This window comes from Chroicocephalus ridibundus, chromosome 2, assembly GCF_963924245.1.
Source record: "Chroicocephalus ridibundus chromosome 2, bChrRid1.1, whole genome shotgun sequence".
NCBI lineage: Eukaryota > Metazoa > Chordata > Aves > Charadriiformes > Laridae > Chroicocephalus > Chroicocephalus ridibundus.
Window position 1 is genome coordinate 30,871,279 of NC_086285.1, and position 13,136 is coordinate 30,884,414.

Sequence of the window (13,136 nt, forward strand, 5' to 3'; positions counted from 1 at the left end):
TTGGATCTTGATTAGTTAAGCAGTATTAAAAAAACCAAAACACTACTTGTTCAGACAGTTCCACTGTTACTTTATAACAGCTTCACCCATGGTGATACTCTGAGAGTCCTTATCTTGTCTACTTCTACCATCATATTACCTGATCATCTCTTGACTTCCTGTTATTTCTTTTCCTTATCCCAGTAGGATAGGGAAATGTGTTTATCTCCCTTCTGAAGATGTAGACGTTGATGATTCATTTCTATTCAAGACTGTGTTGTTACAGGAGCAATATAATGGGAAGCTACAGCCTGGCAGCGAGGAAAAGCTGCATCTGTCACAGATCACCTGTGTGGAGGATGCTGAGGCTTGTCTTCTGGACACGTTCCAGTTTGGCCTCATTCAGCTTTTGCAGCCTTTTGAATGGGCTGCAGATTGGACTGGGACTCCTACGCTCATTGTTCCGTATCTCGTCTGTGCTGTTTCTTGAAGGCTACAGTTGAGGAAGGTTTTGCCAAAACACGCAAGCTGAATCAGTCAACTTTCTGAACGATGCCCAAATCAATTATTTTTTTTCTGAGATAGATTGATTTTCATCGTCTTCTAGGCAAAACTGGAATTTTTGGTGGGAGAATTTTTAACTATGCATTAGTGTAATCCATTTGCCTATGCATTATTTTAATGCATTTGATGGAATAATGTTGTATCTATGTATGAACAGCCCTACCAGAACATGTAGCTTTTGTAGGCAGAGTGATTTATATGGGCATGTTTCCCCAGGGATTACAGGTGCCTGAGCATTGACAAGAAGCAAAGGAAATGGGGTCTTCTCAGTTACCGACCTTCTCTAAAAGAGAGAACCCAAGCATACCAAGTTGTGCCAGGGGAGGTTTAGATTGAATATTAGGGAAAATCTTTACACTGAAAGGGTTGTTAAGCATGGGAACAGGCTGCCCAGGGAAGCGGTTGAGGCACCATCCCTGGAGGTATGTAAAAGATGGATAGACATAGTGCTTAGAGATATGGTTTAGTGATGGTTTTTTGTCAAGAATTGGGTTGATGGTTGGACTAGATGATCTGAAAGGTCCCTTCCAACCTAGGCAATTCTATGTTTCTGTGATTCTATGATACAGAGGACAAATGAAAGACAATGGTACAGTTCATGAGACTCCTCTTCTCTGTTGTTACAGGCAATTGGTGGATTGTGTAGTTGAGAAGCCTTCCTCTGACCTTGCTTTGGAGGCTCTTGCATCAGGTTCAGAGGAAACCTGCTACGGACACGTGTTGTGCAGGTTTTGTCGCCGGGGCAGAGGACAGAGTAAGAGGAGTGTATGTTTTTTGTGCCTCTTTTGCTGTGGTAGACTGGCTATTTCAGACATGCTGCTGAAAAATGTGGTTTTCATGCATTAAACAAGATGATTTCATCAGCGGTTCTGGAGTAGCCTTTATGATGATGAAATTCTGTCGCAGTTCGCTATAATAATCATGCCATAATTTAGAAATTCAGGAGTTAAGCTGAATACCTTAGCTGACGTACTGGTTGCAGGGAAGTGAGTGGAAAAAAATTAATTGCCTCAGACCCAAGATTTCAGAGTAAATGAGCAGAAGTATGTAAATGCAGAGAGGCACAATATCTCAGTATTGTTCCTGAAAAGAGCGGCTTCTACTAATAAAGCCAAAAGTGACAATAATGGCGATTAGAAGCCAAAAGAGACGTTAGCATCATTAGGAGCATGAGACCAGGAGCAGGCAGTGAGCGAGACCTGTAGTTGGTGTTTCTGAGCAGGCCAGGACAGATGCTGATTTAAATAGTTCCCTGTTTAGAAACGATTGAATTAAGCAGTAATTTGACGGCATGCGGAACGTGATGGCATATTTTAGAAATACCGCTTGAATGTAGCACCATCTACTGGCTACGGGGTTTTTCGGTGGGGTTTTTTGGTTTTGTTTTTAAGAAAAATCATTTAAATCTCTGCAATATTTTAAGTGAGTTTAAAAGCAAATTTTCTAGCAGTTATTTTAAAGGAGAACAATCTCAGAATGTATTATTAATGACAGTCCAGGTCCCCACATTATTATTTCCACAGTTCCACATATAGTTCCACATATATTTATTAAGAGCTGCCAGTATTTCTTGTCTTTTTTTTTGTTTCCCGCTCACTGGAGGATTGAACATACTGGTTACAGCATGTAATTTTTGGAGCTAGATGTATCTTCCTGTGAAAAGCTAGTTACACATGCAGCTCAAAGGTTAGGAGAAATGATACAGAACAGGTTACCTCCCTTATTTATTAGAGCTAACTGGAACAGCTTATACAGGTGCTCCGATTTTTCACTAAAAACAACTGGAAAAATTGTAGGGGTAGTGCACTGGTTGTGGTTTTGATATTCTGTCTTTTTAGAATGTGCGCGAAAAGGTGGGAAGTGTTTCTTCTTTTTAATTTCCTTACATGCCCATTTTACCATTTATATTTTCTCTGCTGTAAGTGGTTGTAGCAAGAATGGAGTTACTTGGTTTATCAATAAAATATCCTTTATTGGCTAAACTGAGCTGTGGGTGGAAGTGAGTAAAATGACCCAACATTGCCATGCGATACCTTTATGCAAAAGAAAGAGCATAAACATCTTTAATGATTAGTAACACTTTCCAACCTCTGTGTTTGGTTTTGTATATGTACCCAGGTGTTATGTTTTATTGAGAATTTAAACTTTGGCTTTCCCATTTGGACAGGTAATGGAGTGGATATAGCCAGTCTGTCAAGTAGCTTAAGCTTTTGTACTCATTTACTGTAGGGTTTGCGCTGATTCTTCTTCACGGGTTTACTTTTGGTAGATGGAAATGTTCACTCGCTTTCTATTCTCAGCTATGATTATATATAATTAACTTTTGTAAAAAGAAAGAGCCTTTCACATGGGGCCCACTTTTTTGATGTTTTTTTGTTGTTTTTTTTTAAATCACAGCCAACACGGATACACATGTAGGAAACTCAGTCCTTGCTAAGATCTGTGGTATCTTCTGTGATATGAGAATATCAGAAAATAGTTATTATACAACATTTTAAAGATCTTTTCAAGATTATGGGCAGAAGTCAATCTGCACTTGGGAGAATTTCTGCTGGCCTGCAGAGCAACTGTAGTGCAGCCGGGTAATAAATGGATGATGTACCTTCCAGCACTGTTTAGTATTTAAATAAATCATGCAAGAAAATTCAGTGAAGATACCTGTATTCTCTATAATGTGCTAAGAATCATCGTAAGATCTTCAGTTTGGCACAAGTTGTCCTTGATTCCATCAGAGTGGAAGCGTGGCAGCTCCTGCAGTATGCAACCCTTCTCCCCCCTTCCGAATCGCCAAACTCTTTTGGGCCTAATTTCAGATTACATGACGCGACATTAGAACAACTTTGTTACCCTGTGTACACAAGCCCTCTACACGCTTCTGCCTCTTGTTAAACGGAGCAATTTTCCTCAGTTGTTGCAATGTGCTTTCTAATTACAGTGAATTCTGTTTCATGGGTATGATGGACGATCTGGCAGCAAAACAGTTGCAACTAATCACATAATTACTGGGCAGTTTTGAAGTAGCTGGCTGTCTTTATGCACGTACTAGTACTTTTTCTGCTTCATGTGCTTGCTGGAAAACAGCACAACTTAGCACTGAGCTTTTTTAACTACTATAGCAAAATTGTGGATGTGCTTTGGTTTGCACAGCTTGCATTTGGAAAAAGTAAAAGAAATCATTTCTGCCTTTAGAAACACTGAAAATAAATGGGAAATACTAAAAGTTATGATTAAAAAACCCACCTTTATTGAGCCTGAAATTGTAGAAAGGCATCTATATATTGACTCAGTTTTGTGAATGGAAGGTTGCACAAACTCATTAACCAAAGTACTGTTATCAGTGTTCCGCGCAGATGTTATCTCTCTCTTCAGCACACCACCTCTTAACTGACATGTGGAATGGTGGTTATTACAATATGAGATTACACAATATCGGTGTGTTTGCATTTTAAAAATGTTTTCAGAACCCTGCATATTCAAAGCATCATCCTGAGGCATCCGTTCCAATAGCTAGTCAGGTTTTGTTCATGGCAATCTTTGTGAGATGTGACAGAGGAACCGGTTCAAGTGGAGTAGGTTTTAAATAACACATCAGTTCCCAGCAGATGAGGCTATCAGCCACTTGGATGCTCGATTAAAAGAAACTATGGAAACACTGAAACTTAAAATGCAAGTGGGAAATGGAAAACATTTTTCAAATACACCAGTCAGACACCGGGAAATCCATCAGGTATCATTCTGGAATGACGCTGAGAACTCAGAATGCCAGCTTACTTTGCAAAATGGCTTAAGAGGACTATCAAAAGGTGAGGAGAAATCTAGGCACAGAGCTGCTAACAGCTACGATTTGGCAATCAGCGTCCCACAGTGGCAGTAAATGGCAGAATGAGCTCCATTTTCTTGCTGTTCAGAATTAGTGTATGTAAATTGAATATTGCTCAGGAGAACAGGAAGTCATGATGTTTATTTTCGTTTTTAAAAAACCAAACAAAACAGTAAACTTAAATGGCTTAGCTAAAGGGACATTTATATCTATTACCAGAGCTCAGTTAGTTGCAGCAGTGATTGAAATGTCTTTAACAGCTCTAGGGGAAGAAGATGGTCGTCCTCTGTAGGAAGGTTCAGAAAATCTGGAATTTTATTTGTTCAAAAACTATTTGGCAGCTGGGAGGCGCTAACAGTTCATTGGAGCAATAGGTAATGGAAAAAAACTCCTCTAAGGAGTCTCTTACAAATACTTTCTGATTTGATCATAGAATGGTTTAGGTTGGAAGGGACCTTAAACATCATCTAGTTCCAACCGTAGATGGATGGCATGACATACAGCAAATTTCTCCTCTTATTGGTTCCTATTTTAAGATTCAGCACGGTTAAAAAGATTGTCAGATTTCTCAGAGAAACTCAAGGACAAGATTTCCTCCTATTACTGAATGCCGTCTCAAAACAGGGGCATAAAAGAGTCTTACCGACACAGAAATCATTCAGTAGTTGGGTTCTCAGCTGCGTGAGTGTAAGTAATGAAGTCAAAACAGAAGAGTCGGTATCCGGCTCCTGGCTACAAAGGCTGGTAGAGATAAACCAGAATTACTCCTGCATCTGGCTGACTGTTAGGAAGACATGAGGCCTTGCCCCTGTGGTTAGTAGCCAAGCCTTGGTTTAGGTTCCCCCTCCTTCCTCACTACTAGCTAGTCATTATAACAGATGGACGCAAATACAAGACAAAGAAGAAAAAAATAATTCTGCTTTTTCTTCTGCACACAGCCCAATAATATGTATGTAAACAGTGTTTAAAAAGAGCAGGTACCATTCACAAGTGGCGAAGCGCGGCCTTCTTTCCTAGAGACACTTAGCAGCTGTTACAGTCTTGCTCCCAAAAAGGAATCTCAAAGTCCCGTTGACTCCATCAATAAACTGCAGAATTTTGGGTTTGCATCATTTGTGAGCCCAGTGAAGAATCAGAGACTGTGGGGTTTGTGCACGAGGTAGCAAAAATTATAGAAATATACATAATGACTATAAGGTTGTTGTATTGAAGCTCACCAAACTTCATGACTCTAATATGAATCTTTTAAAATAATGCTTCTGGATATTGCTTTCGTTCAAATAAACTCTGCAACTGCCTTCAACTTTCTTGCTACTTTCCAGTCTCATACATCCATGCAGCATTGCAATTGAATTGATACGCTTCTTTTCTTCAACCACGATGCCTTTGTACCTTGGAGAAAAAAAAATGTAAAAAGAGCCTTTAATGACACAGCCCCTTTTTATGGTAAAGATTAAGAAACTATTTTAATGAATCTCTGCTTTCCTGATACGCAGAAACACAATATTAAGTTAAATTTGTGGCTATAGCTTGTTTATTTCTTTAAGAAAATGTGCCATTTTGGTTGGTGTATTTATACAGCACTGTCTGACTCATCAGCAACTTATTTTCTAGATTAAAAATATACTGATGCTTTTCATATATTCATGTAAACATTTAAATCAAAATTCTTTCCTTTTTTTTAGATCACATTTTGGAAATCCATATTGCAAACATCATAGTCTTATTTTTATAGGATATGTAGTTTTATATTGTGTAAAAGCATTTATTAATTGTTTCAATTTCTTAAACACATTTGCCCCATCTGTAGCAAATGTGTCTGACCACAAATGGTATTGGCGTTGTGTATTGGACTTGAGAAAGCAGCAAAAAGATTTGAACTCTCGAGTAGTTTCAACTGGGAGAAACTGAGGCTGGGTGAAAGTCGAACCATTGCTGTGTTCCCTGTTTTTTACCCGTTTCTCACTAAAAATGCCTGCAGGTCTAGCAATGACATTACAGGTTTATATCAAAAGACACTATGTAGCAACGTACTAAAAGCAAAGGAAAGATGGGAAGAACAGAATAGGCTATTTTGGCTGCAGCAGGAGACCAAAGAACTAAATGGTTTTTAAAAGAAAAGACAGTACAGGTGTTAACGGTGGCATGAAATTAAAGATTAATATAAAGGATGAATGTAAATTTCAGCATGGGCAGGCAGCGCTAAAACCAGCTAGGCGATGTCCCAGCTCCACCAAAGGAATCCTGCTGGCACCAGAAAAGCCTCTAAATATGTTGAAGAGAAAAGAAGAGAAACACCTCAGATGACGCAAGAATACTTTCTACTTCAGACATCCCAAAAAAAGGTTAGCTGTAATGAAATGTTTAATTAAATTCCTTCAGTGACTGACTGTCAGCATTGAAGCAAAGGAATACAACAGAAGACTACGTGACAAAACAGAGAAATGGTCATCACTCACTATAATGCAAAACGTAAAGCTATTCCCAAAAGTTACCCTTAGGGATAAGGAACAGGGATGAACTGAGTGACAGTTAGTTGAAAAAGGTCATGGCTTGTGTCAATGCAAGCTCAGAAAGTCAGCAGTGGGATACTCTTTCCCAAAATGGGGCCAGATGCTGGAAAAGAGAATAGTGGTTGTTGTGAAGAGGATCGTTATCAATTCCTGCTGCAGCCACTTAGGAAATGACAGGAGGTAATTGGCTTAATTTGAAACAAAGGAAATTTACTTTAGGTGTTGAGAACAATTCTGTATTAGAGCCTATAAATTGCTGGAATTGCTCTTAGGAATTTTATGAAATTTTCACTCGCTGGAGACTGAAAGGAAGAAATTAGACACACACTTGATGTATCTTGTGCTGCTTCATTGGACAAGGGTGGACTAGATAATGACTCCCAAATCACTATGTCTACCTGTACCTGAATTTTCTTCCCACAGAGGGCTCCAGTATAACCAGGACGACAGGAGCATACGTTAGGCAATACGCACTTGCCCCCAAACAGACACTTCTGGCTGCACACAGCTGAAATAAGAGAAACGTATGTGGCTTTATTCACTACAACAACTTGGTGAAGGAAAAGTGGCTACTGTCTCTATATACTTATTCTGCCTGCTTACAGGAGCTGAGAACTTGCAAGATATTTTCACAAGGAAACACCCCCCAGTCTAAGGAGACTTCACAGTCGTGCGGAGCCAACAATGTTCTTATGCCCAACCCACCCCCCTCGTGCTTTGATGCAGATTTATTGTGGGAATACGCTGAGGGCATGAATGAAACTGAGACAGGGACATGGGTAAAGTGGTTTTTAATGCATCCTACAGGGGTAGGCATTAGGGGTAACAGCATTACAGGGCTGTCAGAGCAGCATACAGTGTTAGAACAAGCCACTGCATACTGCCATGGTCCCAGACTACTGTCACATTCTTCTGGAGGGCTTCAGAAGGGGCAGAGGAATCTCTACTGTTCATCCTGCCTTTGACACAGATTTGGGTTAAAATACAACCAAGGCAAAGGACTTCTAGGCACTGCGTGTTGCTGAAGCACTCTTAACTGTGCTGAGGCAAGAGGCTTCAGGTGATGTCATTCTTACGTGTTTGACACTGGATTCCTTCCCACTGCGGAGGACAATGACACGTACTCGGTCCAATACACTCCCCACCGTTCTTACATTCCTGAAGACAGATTGCTGCACAGACATCATCACAAAGCTTGGTTATAACCCAAGTGATTACTGTTACTTATTATTTACATGCCCACGAGAGGTTGAGTGCTTTCCCTACACAAGAGTCACATCATATTCACTGAAAATCCATCTAGGATCATCAGGATATGAAGGAAGGGAAGAGAGGCAACTAGAAATAAAAAGCCCTACAGCCAAAGCACACATTGAGATGTTCTGATGCATCACAGATTGCTACAAAAGCCTGAAATACTGAATTAAGTCAGCGCCACCACGTATATTTGATTTTTTTCCAAATTGACCTTTCTAAAGCCCACACCTTAGTGAGAGATCTTTTGTCTAACACGCAATTAAACACACGGTGAAACAACTCATGAACATTTGATCCAAAAGTTATTTTCTATGACCCATTTTTCTGCACATTCATCCCTGCTTATTAAGCCACAACCTAACCCACTATTATTTCTCATTGGTTAACTGACTAGTTGATAATCAAATCTCTCTTCCATGGTGTCCAGGAATATCTCACCCCTGTCAATATGGGTAATACTTTTTTCAATAAAACTTTCCAATAATGACAGAGAGTCATACAGGGAAAATTGTTTTTCCGCCATGCCATTAGAGAGCTCATTGGCCATATCAATATCTGAGCCTCGGGTGGGTACTATCACAGACACTAACACTTTATCTATTGGATTTCTACCACCCATCCTCACGCTGCTTTTCATGCACACTGTGCTTTTATCCACGCTGCCACGCTTTATTTATGCGCCATCAATATCTTCATTATGATACAGTGCGACCCACGCCTCTGCTGCCATCACAGTCCTATTTCTACCTGTCCTAAAGAGCTTGTGCCCATTGCATCCTCTATTCCAATCATTTCCCACCATGTTTCCACAGTTTTCCAATCTTTCGCTGTACTACTACTTCTATTATATCTGCTTTTATATCCTACAGCACAAATTGAAATTCTTTCACTTTATTGACTCAGCTCTTTGCAGAAATACATGTTTCTTATTTCGACAAGAATTAAGAAAGAAACAAATATTACTTGCTATACAAGAATTTAAGAGATATTTCGGTCTCGTGATTTAGCCTAGAAACTGCATGGTATTTGTTCTCCATCCTCAGTTTTGCTACCAAGTTATAGACTATTATTTTTTCAATGTGTGCATATTCTTGAATTCTTTGGTGCTAATTTCATATTACTTGTGTGAACAGGGTTGTCCTTTAGTCATATATTACTTTTAAGGTATGGTTCTCCTGTTAACTACAAGATACTTACGAGTGTTACATCTTTTTCCTCTCCATCCTGAAGGACAAGAGCAAACATTTGGCCCTACGCACCTTCCTCCATTCATGCACCTTGGCTCACAGACACCTTAAAAATCAAAACCACCTGCTGTTTAGTATATTTAACTGATTACAGAATAATTTATTGGTTACTTTTGGATCGTAGAAGGCTTTTAACACTGGCTTACTTTTTTCACATCTTCTGCCTGTGTACCCATCAGGACAAGTACAGACATTATTTCTCATGCAATGACCACCATTCTTACAAGGCGGGCTGCAGACAGCTAAAAGACACAAACAGGAGGAAAAGGCTGTAGTTTGCATTTTGTTTGACTTAGCAATATACTTCTAGGAAACAGGAGTGCAATGCTAAAATTCTGATAGCTTATAGAGAAGTTCAGCACTGTCTCATAGAAATCATATTAACGTGGATTGGTGTTTACATCAATAGTAAAGACAAAATCAGATGGAACAGGGTCAAGGTTGGCAACTGTATTTGTACACAAGTAACCAGACTATATAACATACAATGGAACTGGGTTGAACACTTTTCAAAAGTTGAGTGGAAGACAAGGCAAATTTTGAGTCTCTGTTCTCCTTGGACATTCACTGAAGGAGCCATAAAATCTAAAAAAACAATGTAATCTCTGTTTTGCACCACTTCTCAGGGACGTGACTTGATTGTCTTAAGACAACAATGTTTTCTCACAGATTTGCTCATAATGTCAGCTAAGAGAGGAGGGGGAAAGAAAGAAATTACCATTCTGACAGTGGGCACCAAAGAATCCACGTGGACAGAGGCAAACATCTGGCTTAGTACAGGAACCGCCATTGAGACACACAGGGTCACACATCGCTGCAGAAACAGGGTCAGGAAGAGTGGGAAGCATGATAGCCAAACAAAGTCTATAAAATATGTACTCCTGTTGCAAGGACAGGAATTAAAACACCAAAGATAACTGCAGGTAGTACCATTCATATAAAATCTTTACCCAAAATTTTAGGATCAGTATTAGAATCATAGAATCATAGAATGTGTTGGGTTGGAAGGGACCTTTAAAGGCCATCTAGTCCAACCCCCTGCAGTACGCAGGGACATCTTCAACTAGATCAGGTTGCTCAGAGCCTCATCCAGCCTGGCCTTGAATGTCTCCAGGGATGGGGCTTCCACCACCTCTCTGGGCAACTTGTTCCAGTGTCTCACCACCCTCATGGTAAAGAACTTACAGAGGCTGCTGCCAGCAGCAGAACTAACACGCAGAGACAAGAGGGCGTACAGGGGCTCTGCAGCAGTCAGCAGCCGCCCATTGCTGCTGTCTGAGCTACCCGGTTCCACACTTCAAACTATGGGAGGTCCTACAGACACTCTCCCAGGAACATGGAAGTTGCAGGAGTGTTACCTGTACTGCACGTAGGTCCGTACCACCCAGGTTTACACTGGCAGATGTCTGGAGTAAGACATTCGCCACCATTTTCACAGTGTCTGTTGCAAACCACTACCATCCAAGAAGGTGGGCAAAAACAGAGGAAAAGGGGGAAGGAGAGAGAGGAGGAGATATGTTACAAATTATGCTTGATTGGTTTTTCAATTCTTTCCCAATTATTAGCACTGGAAATAACATACAATTCCACTAGTAGAAAAGGAATTGCTGAACAGCTTAATCCAGTCTCAAAGCCATAAAAAGCTAGCACTAGACTATAAAGGTAAATAAAATGTATTTCCATTAATTATCCATGGTCTGGTTATGTTCAGTGTTAAAAATCTAGAAAAATTCAAATAAATTCTAAAAAAAATTGGGAAGTTCAATACTAAGAGACAAATCCATCATGTTACATCATGGATTTGATGGACTCCAAGAAAGTCCACTCAAGTGTCCTCCATCACTTCAGCAAGTGCAGCTGTGTGCAGAGTGACACGAGACTAACAAGCAAAGACATTAAAATATCATGGCTGTGGAAATTGTGAATTACTTCTTCAGGACAACAGCTCATTCTCCTTAGTATTGCTTAACAAAGAGCAGCATTATTTTAATTGAATCAAAACTAGAATAAGAAAAACTGAGAATAAAGAGTCCTGGGATTTGAGGAGGAGATGAACAAAGGACTTGCTCAATTCAGGGGCAATAATGCAGTGGCACATTCAGGTGAACGATATATAAACAGCATGTCTAAATTTGGACTCTCTGGATGATAAAAATTACCAGTATGAAATCTACACAAAATTTGGAGTTGCCAAATTGCAGCGTGTAGAATTCGATATATAAAAGACAATTTAAGTGAGACTAACTAATTCCAATTTTTCAGCTACAATCACAGCAAATTTTCCAATTCCCATGCCAGGTTAAAAAAAAAGTCCTCATAGTGTGGTTCTGAATTCAGTTTCCCAGTTTTTCTAACTTGACATTCACTGACACCGACTTCTGAATGTATCCCAGCCTCGAACAAATTTAAGATGATAGAAGTTAAAAAGCTGTAAGGACATATTAGACAACTATGTTTGTTCTGAAGATAGTATCACATGTGCAACATGCACAATGTTTCCACATTTGTAAATCATAAATAATAAACTACTTGCAATTTTTATAGTAAATTATGTTTTCAAAGTTTACATGCAAATACTATCTAACTAACGTTCGAAAAGCCCAAGTATGGGAGCCTTCAAAGAGGCACAGGTATTAAGTCATTTGCTAACATTAGACAGAGTCCATCAAAAATTTAAACCATAATTTTCTTTCTTGCTCCTGAAGAAGAGGAGGAATGTTCTGTACTCTTCCCTCATGCTTTTTTGCTTACTTGTATCACATCTTGGTCCCACAAAACCATATGGGCAGGTGCAGAGATTTCTGGCCAAGCACGTGCCTCCGTTTTGACAGGGTGGTTTACAATGTGCTGCAGATATAGAATTATGTTGTTCAAGGAATCACCTCTAAAAAGACGCATGGATTAGTTATGGTTTAGAAAAAGGGAAGTGTTAATAATTGACAGCGAGCAAAGAACTGGAAATAAAATAAGGAGATGTATGCAATGCCTTTTGACAAGAATAAGTAACAAAACTTAATTCCAACAGAGTACACAGAGTCCCAACGGTGGTGGTCACCCTGAAGAAATCTGAGACAATTTCCAGGCAGGACTTCCCACTCTTCGGGAGTGTTTAGTTTAGAGGCATCTACGTGCACTGGTGAACTCCCCTACTTACTGTGAAAGCTAAATTTAGTAACATCTAATTACAAGCAACATTTACAATGTATATAAAAAAAAGTGCGGTATCTACCAACATGTTACTCAATGAGAACACAGAGTTCTGTTAAAGTAAAAGTAAAATGACACCTCTTTGCTGTCAGAATGAAGAGTCATGGAAGTTATTTATAGAATCCTTTGGGTATTCATGGATTCAAAGGCAAAAAATATTCTACTTACCTTCCTCACAAGCAGAGCCACTGTATCCTGGCAGACATTCACAGACATTGGGCTTAATGCATTTGCCATGGTTTTTGCAATCAGGTTTGCATAGAGCTGTGTGAAAAGTCAACAGTGATCTTCAGATGATTAATTTGTGGAAATTAGTTACCACAGGTCAAATCAAAATGCCATACTCACCAGCCTGACAGTTATAACCAGCATAACCAGGCTTGCATTTGCAAATATTGGGTGCCACACACTCCATATTTTTGCCACATGTTTGTCTACACCTTGCTGAAAGGCAATGAAGAAAATAAGGAAAGGAATAAGGAAAATGAAAGTGTCGTTTCAGCACGACTGTATCTTGCCTAACATAACGAACAGATCACACAGAATTCA

At 39.6% G+C, this 13,136-nt stretch overlaps 1 protein-coding gene across 1 annotated transcript in view; it reads right to left on the reverse strand.

Moving 5' to 3' along the window:
- Positions 1 to 5,734: 5,734 nt before the first annotated feature.
- Positions 5,735 to 13,136, reverse strand: part of VWDE (von Willebrand factor D and EGF domains) — a 34,635-nt gene continuing 27,233 nt past the window's right edge. Inside the window, exons 21-30 of the mRNA XM_063323894.1 lie at positions 12,936 to 13,031; positions 12,756 to 12,851; positions 12,132 to 12,227; positions 10,739 to 10,834; positions 10,099 to 10,194; positions 9,527 to 9,622; positions 9,331 to 9,426; positions 7,953 to 8,048; positions 7,281 to 7,384; positions 5,735 to 5,755 (exon numbers count right to left, since the gene is read on the reverse strand). Coding sequence (XP_063179964.1) covers positions 5,735 to 5,755; positions 7,281 to 7,384; positions 7,953 to 8,048; positions 9,331 to 9,426; positions 9,527 to 9,622; positions 10,099 to 10,194; positions 10,739 to 10,834; positions 12,132 to 12,227; positions 12,756 to 12,851; positions 12,936 to 13,031 — 893 coding nt within the window. The remainder of the gene's footprint in view (positions 5,756 to 7,280; positions 7,385 to 7,952; positions 8,049 to 9,330; positions 9,427 to 9,526; positions 9,623 to 10,098; positions 10,195 to 10,738; positions 10,835 to 12,131; positions 12,228 to 12,755; positions 12,852 to 12,935; positions 13,032 to 13,136) is intronic.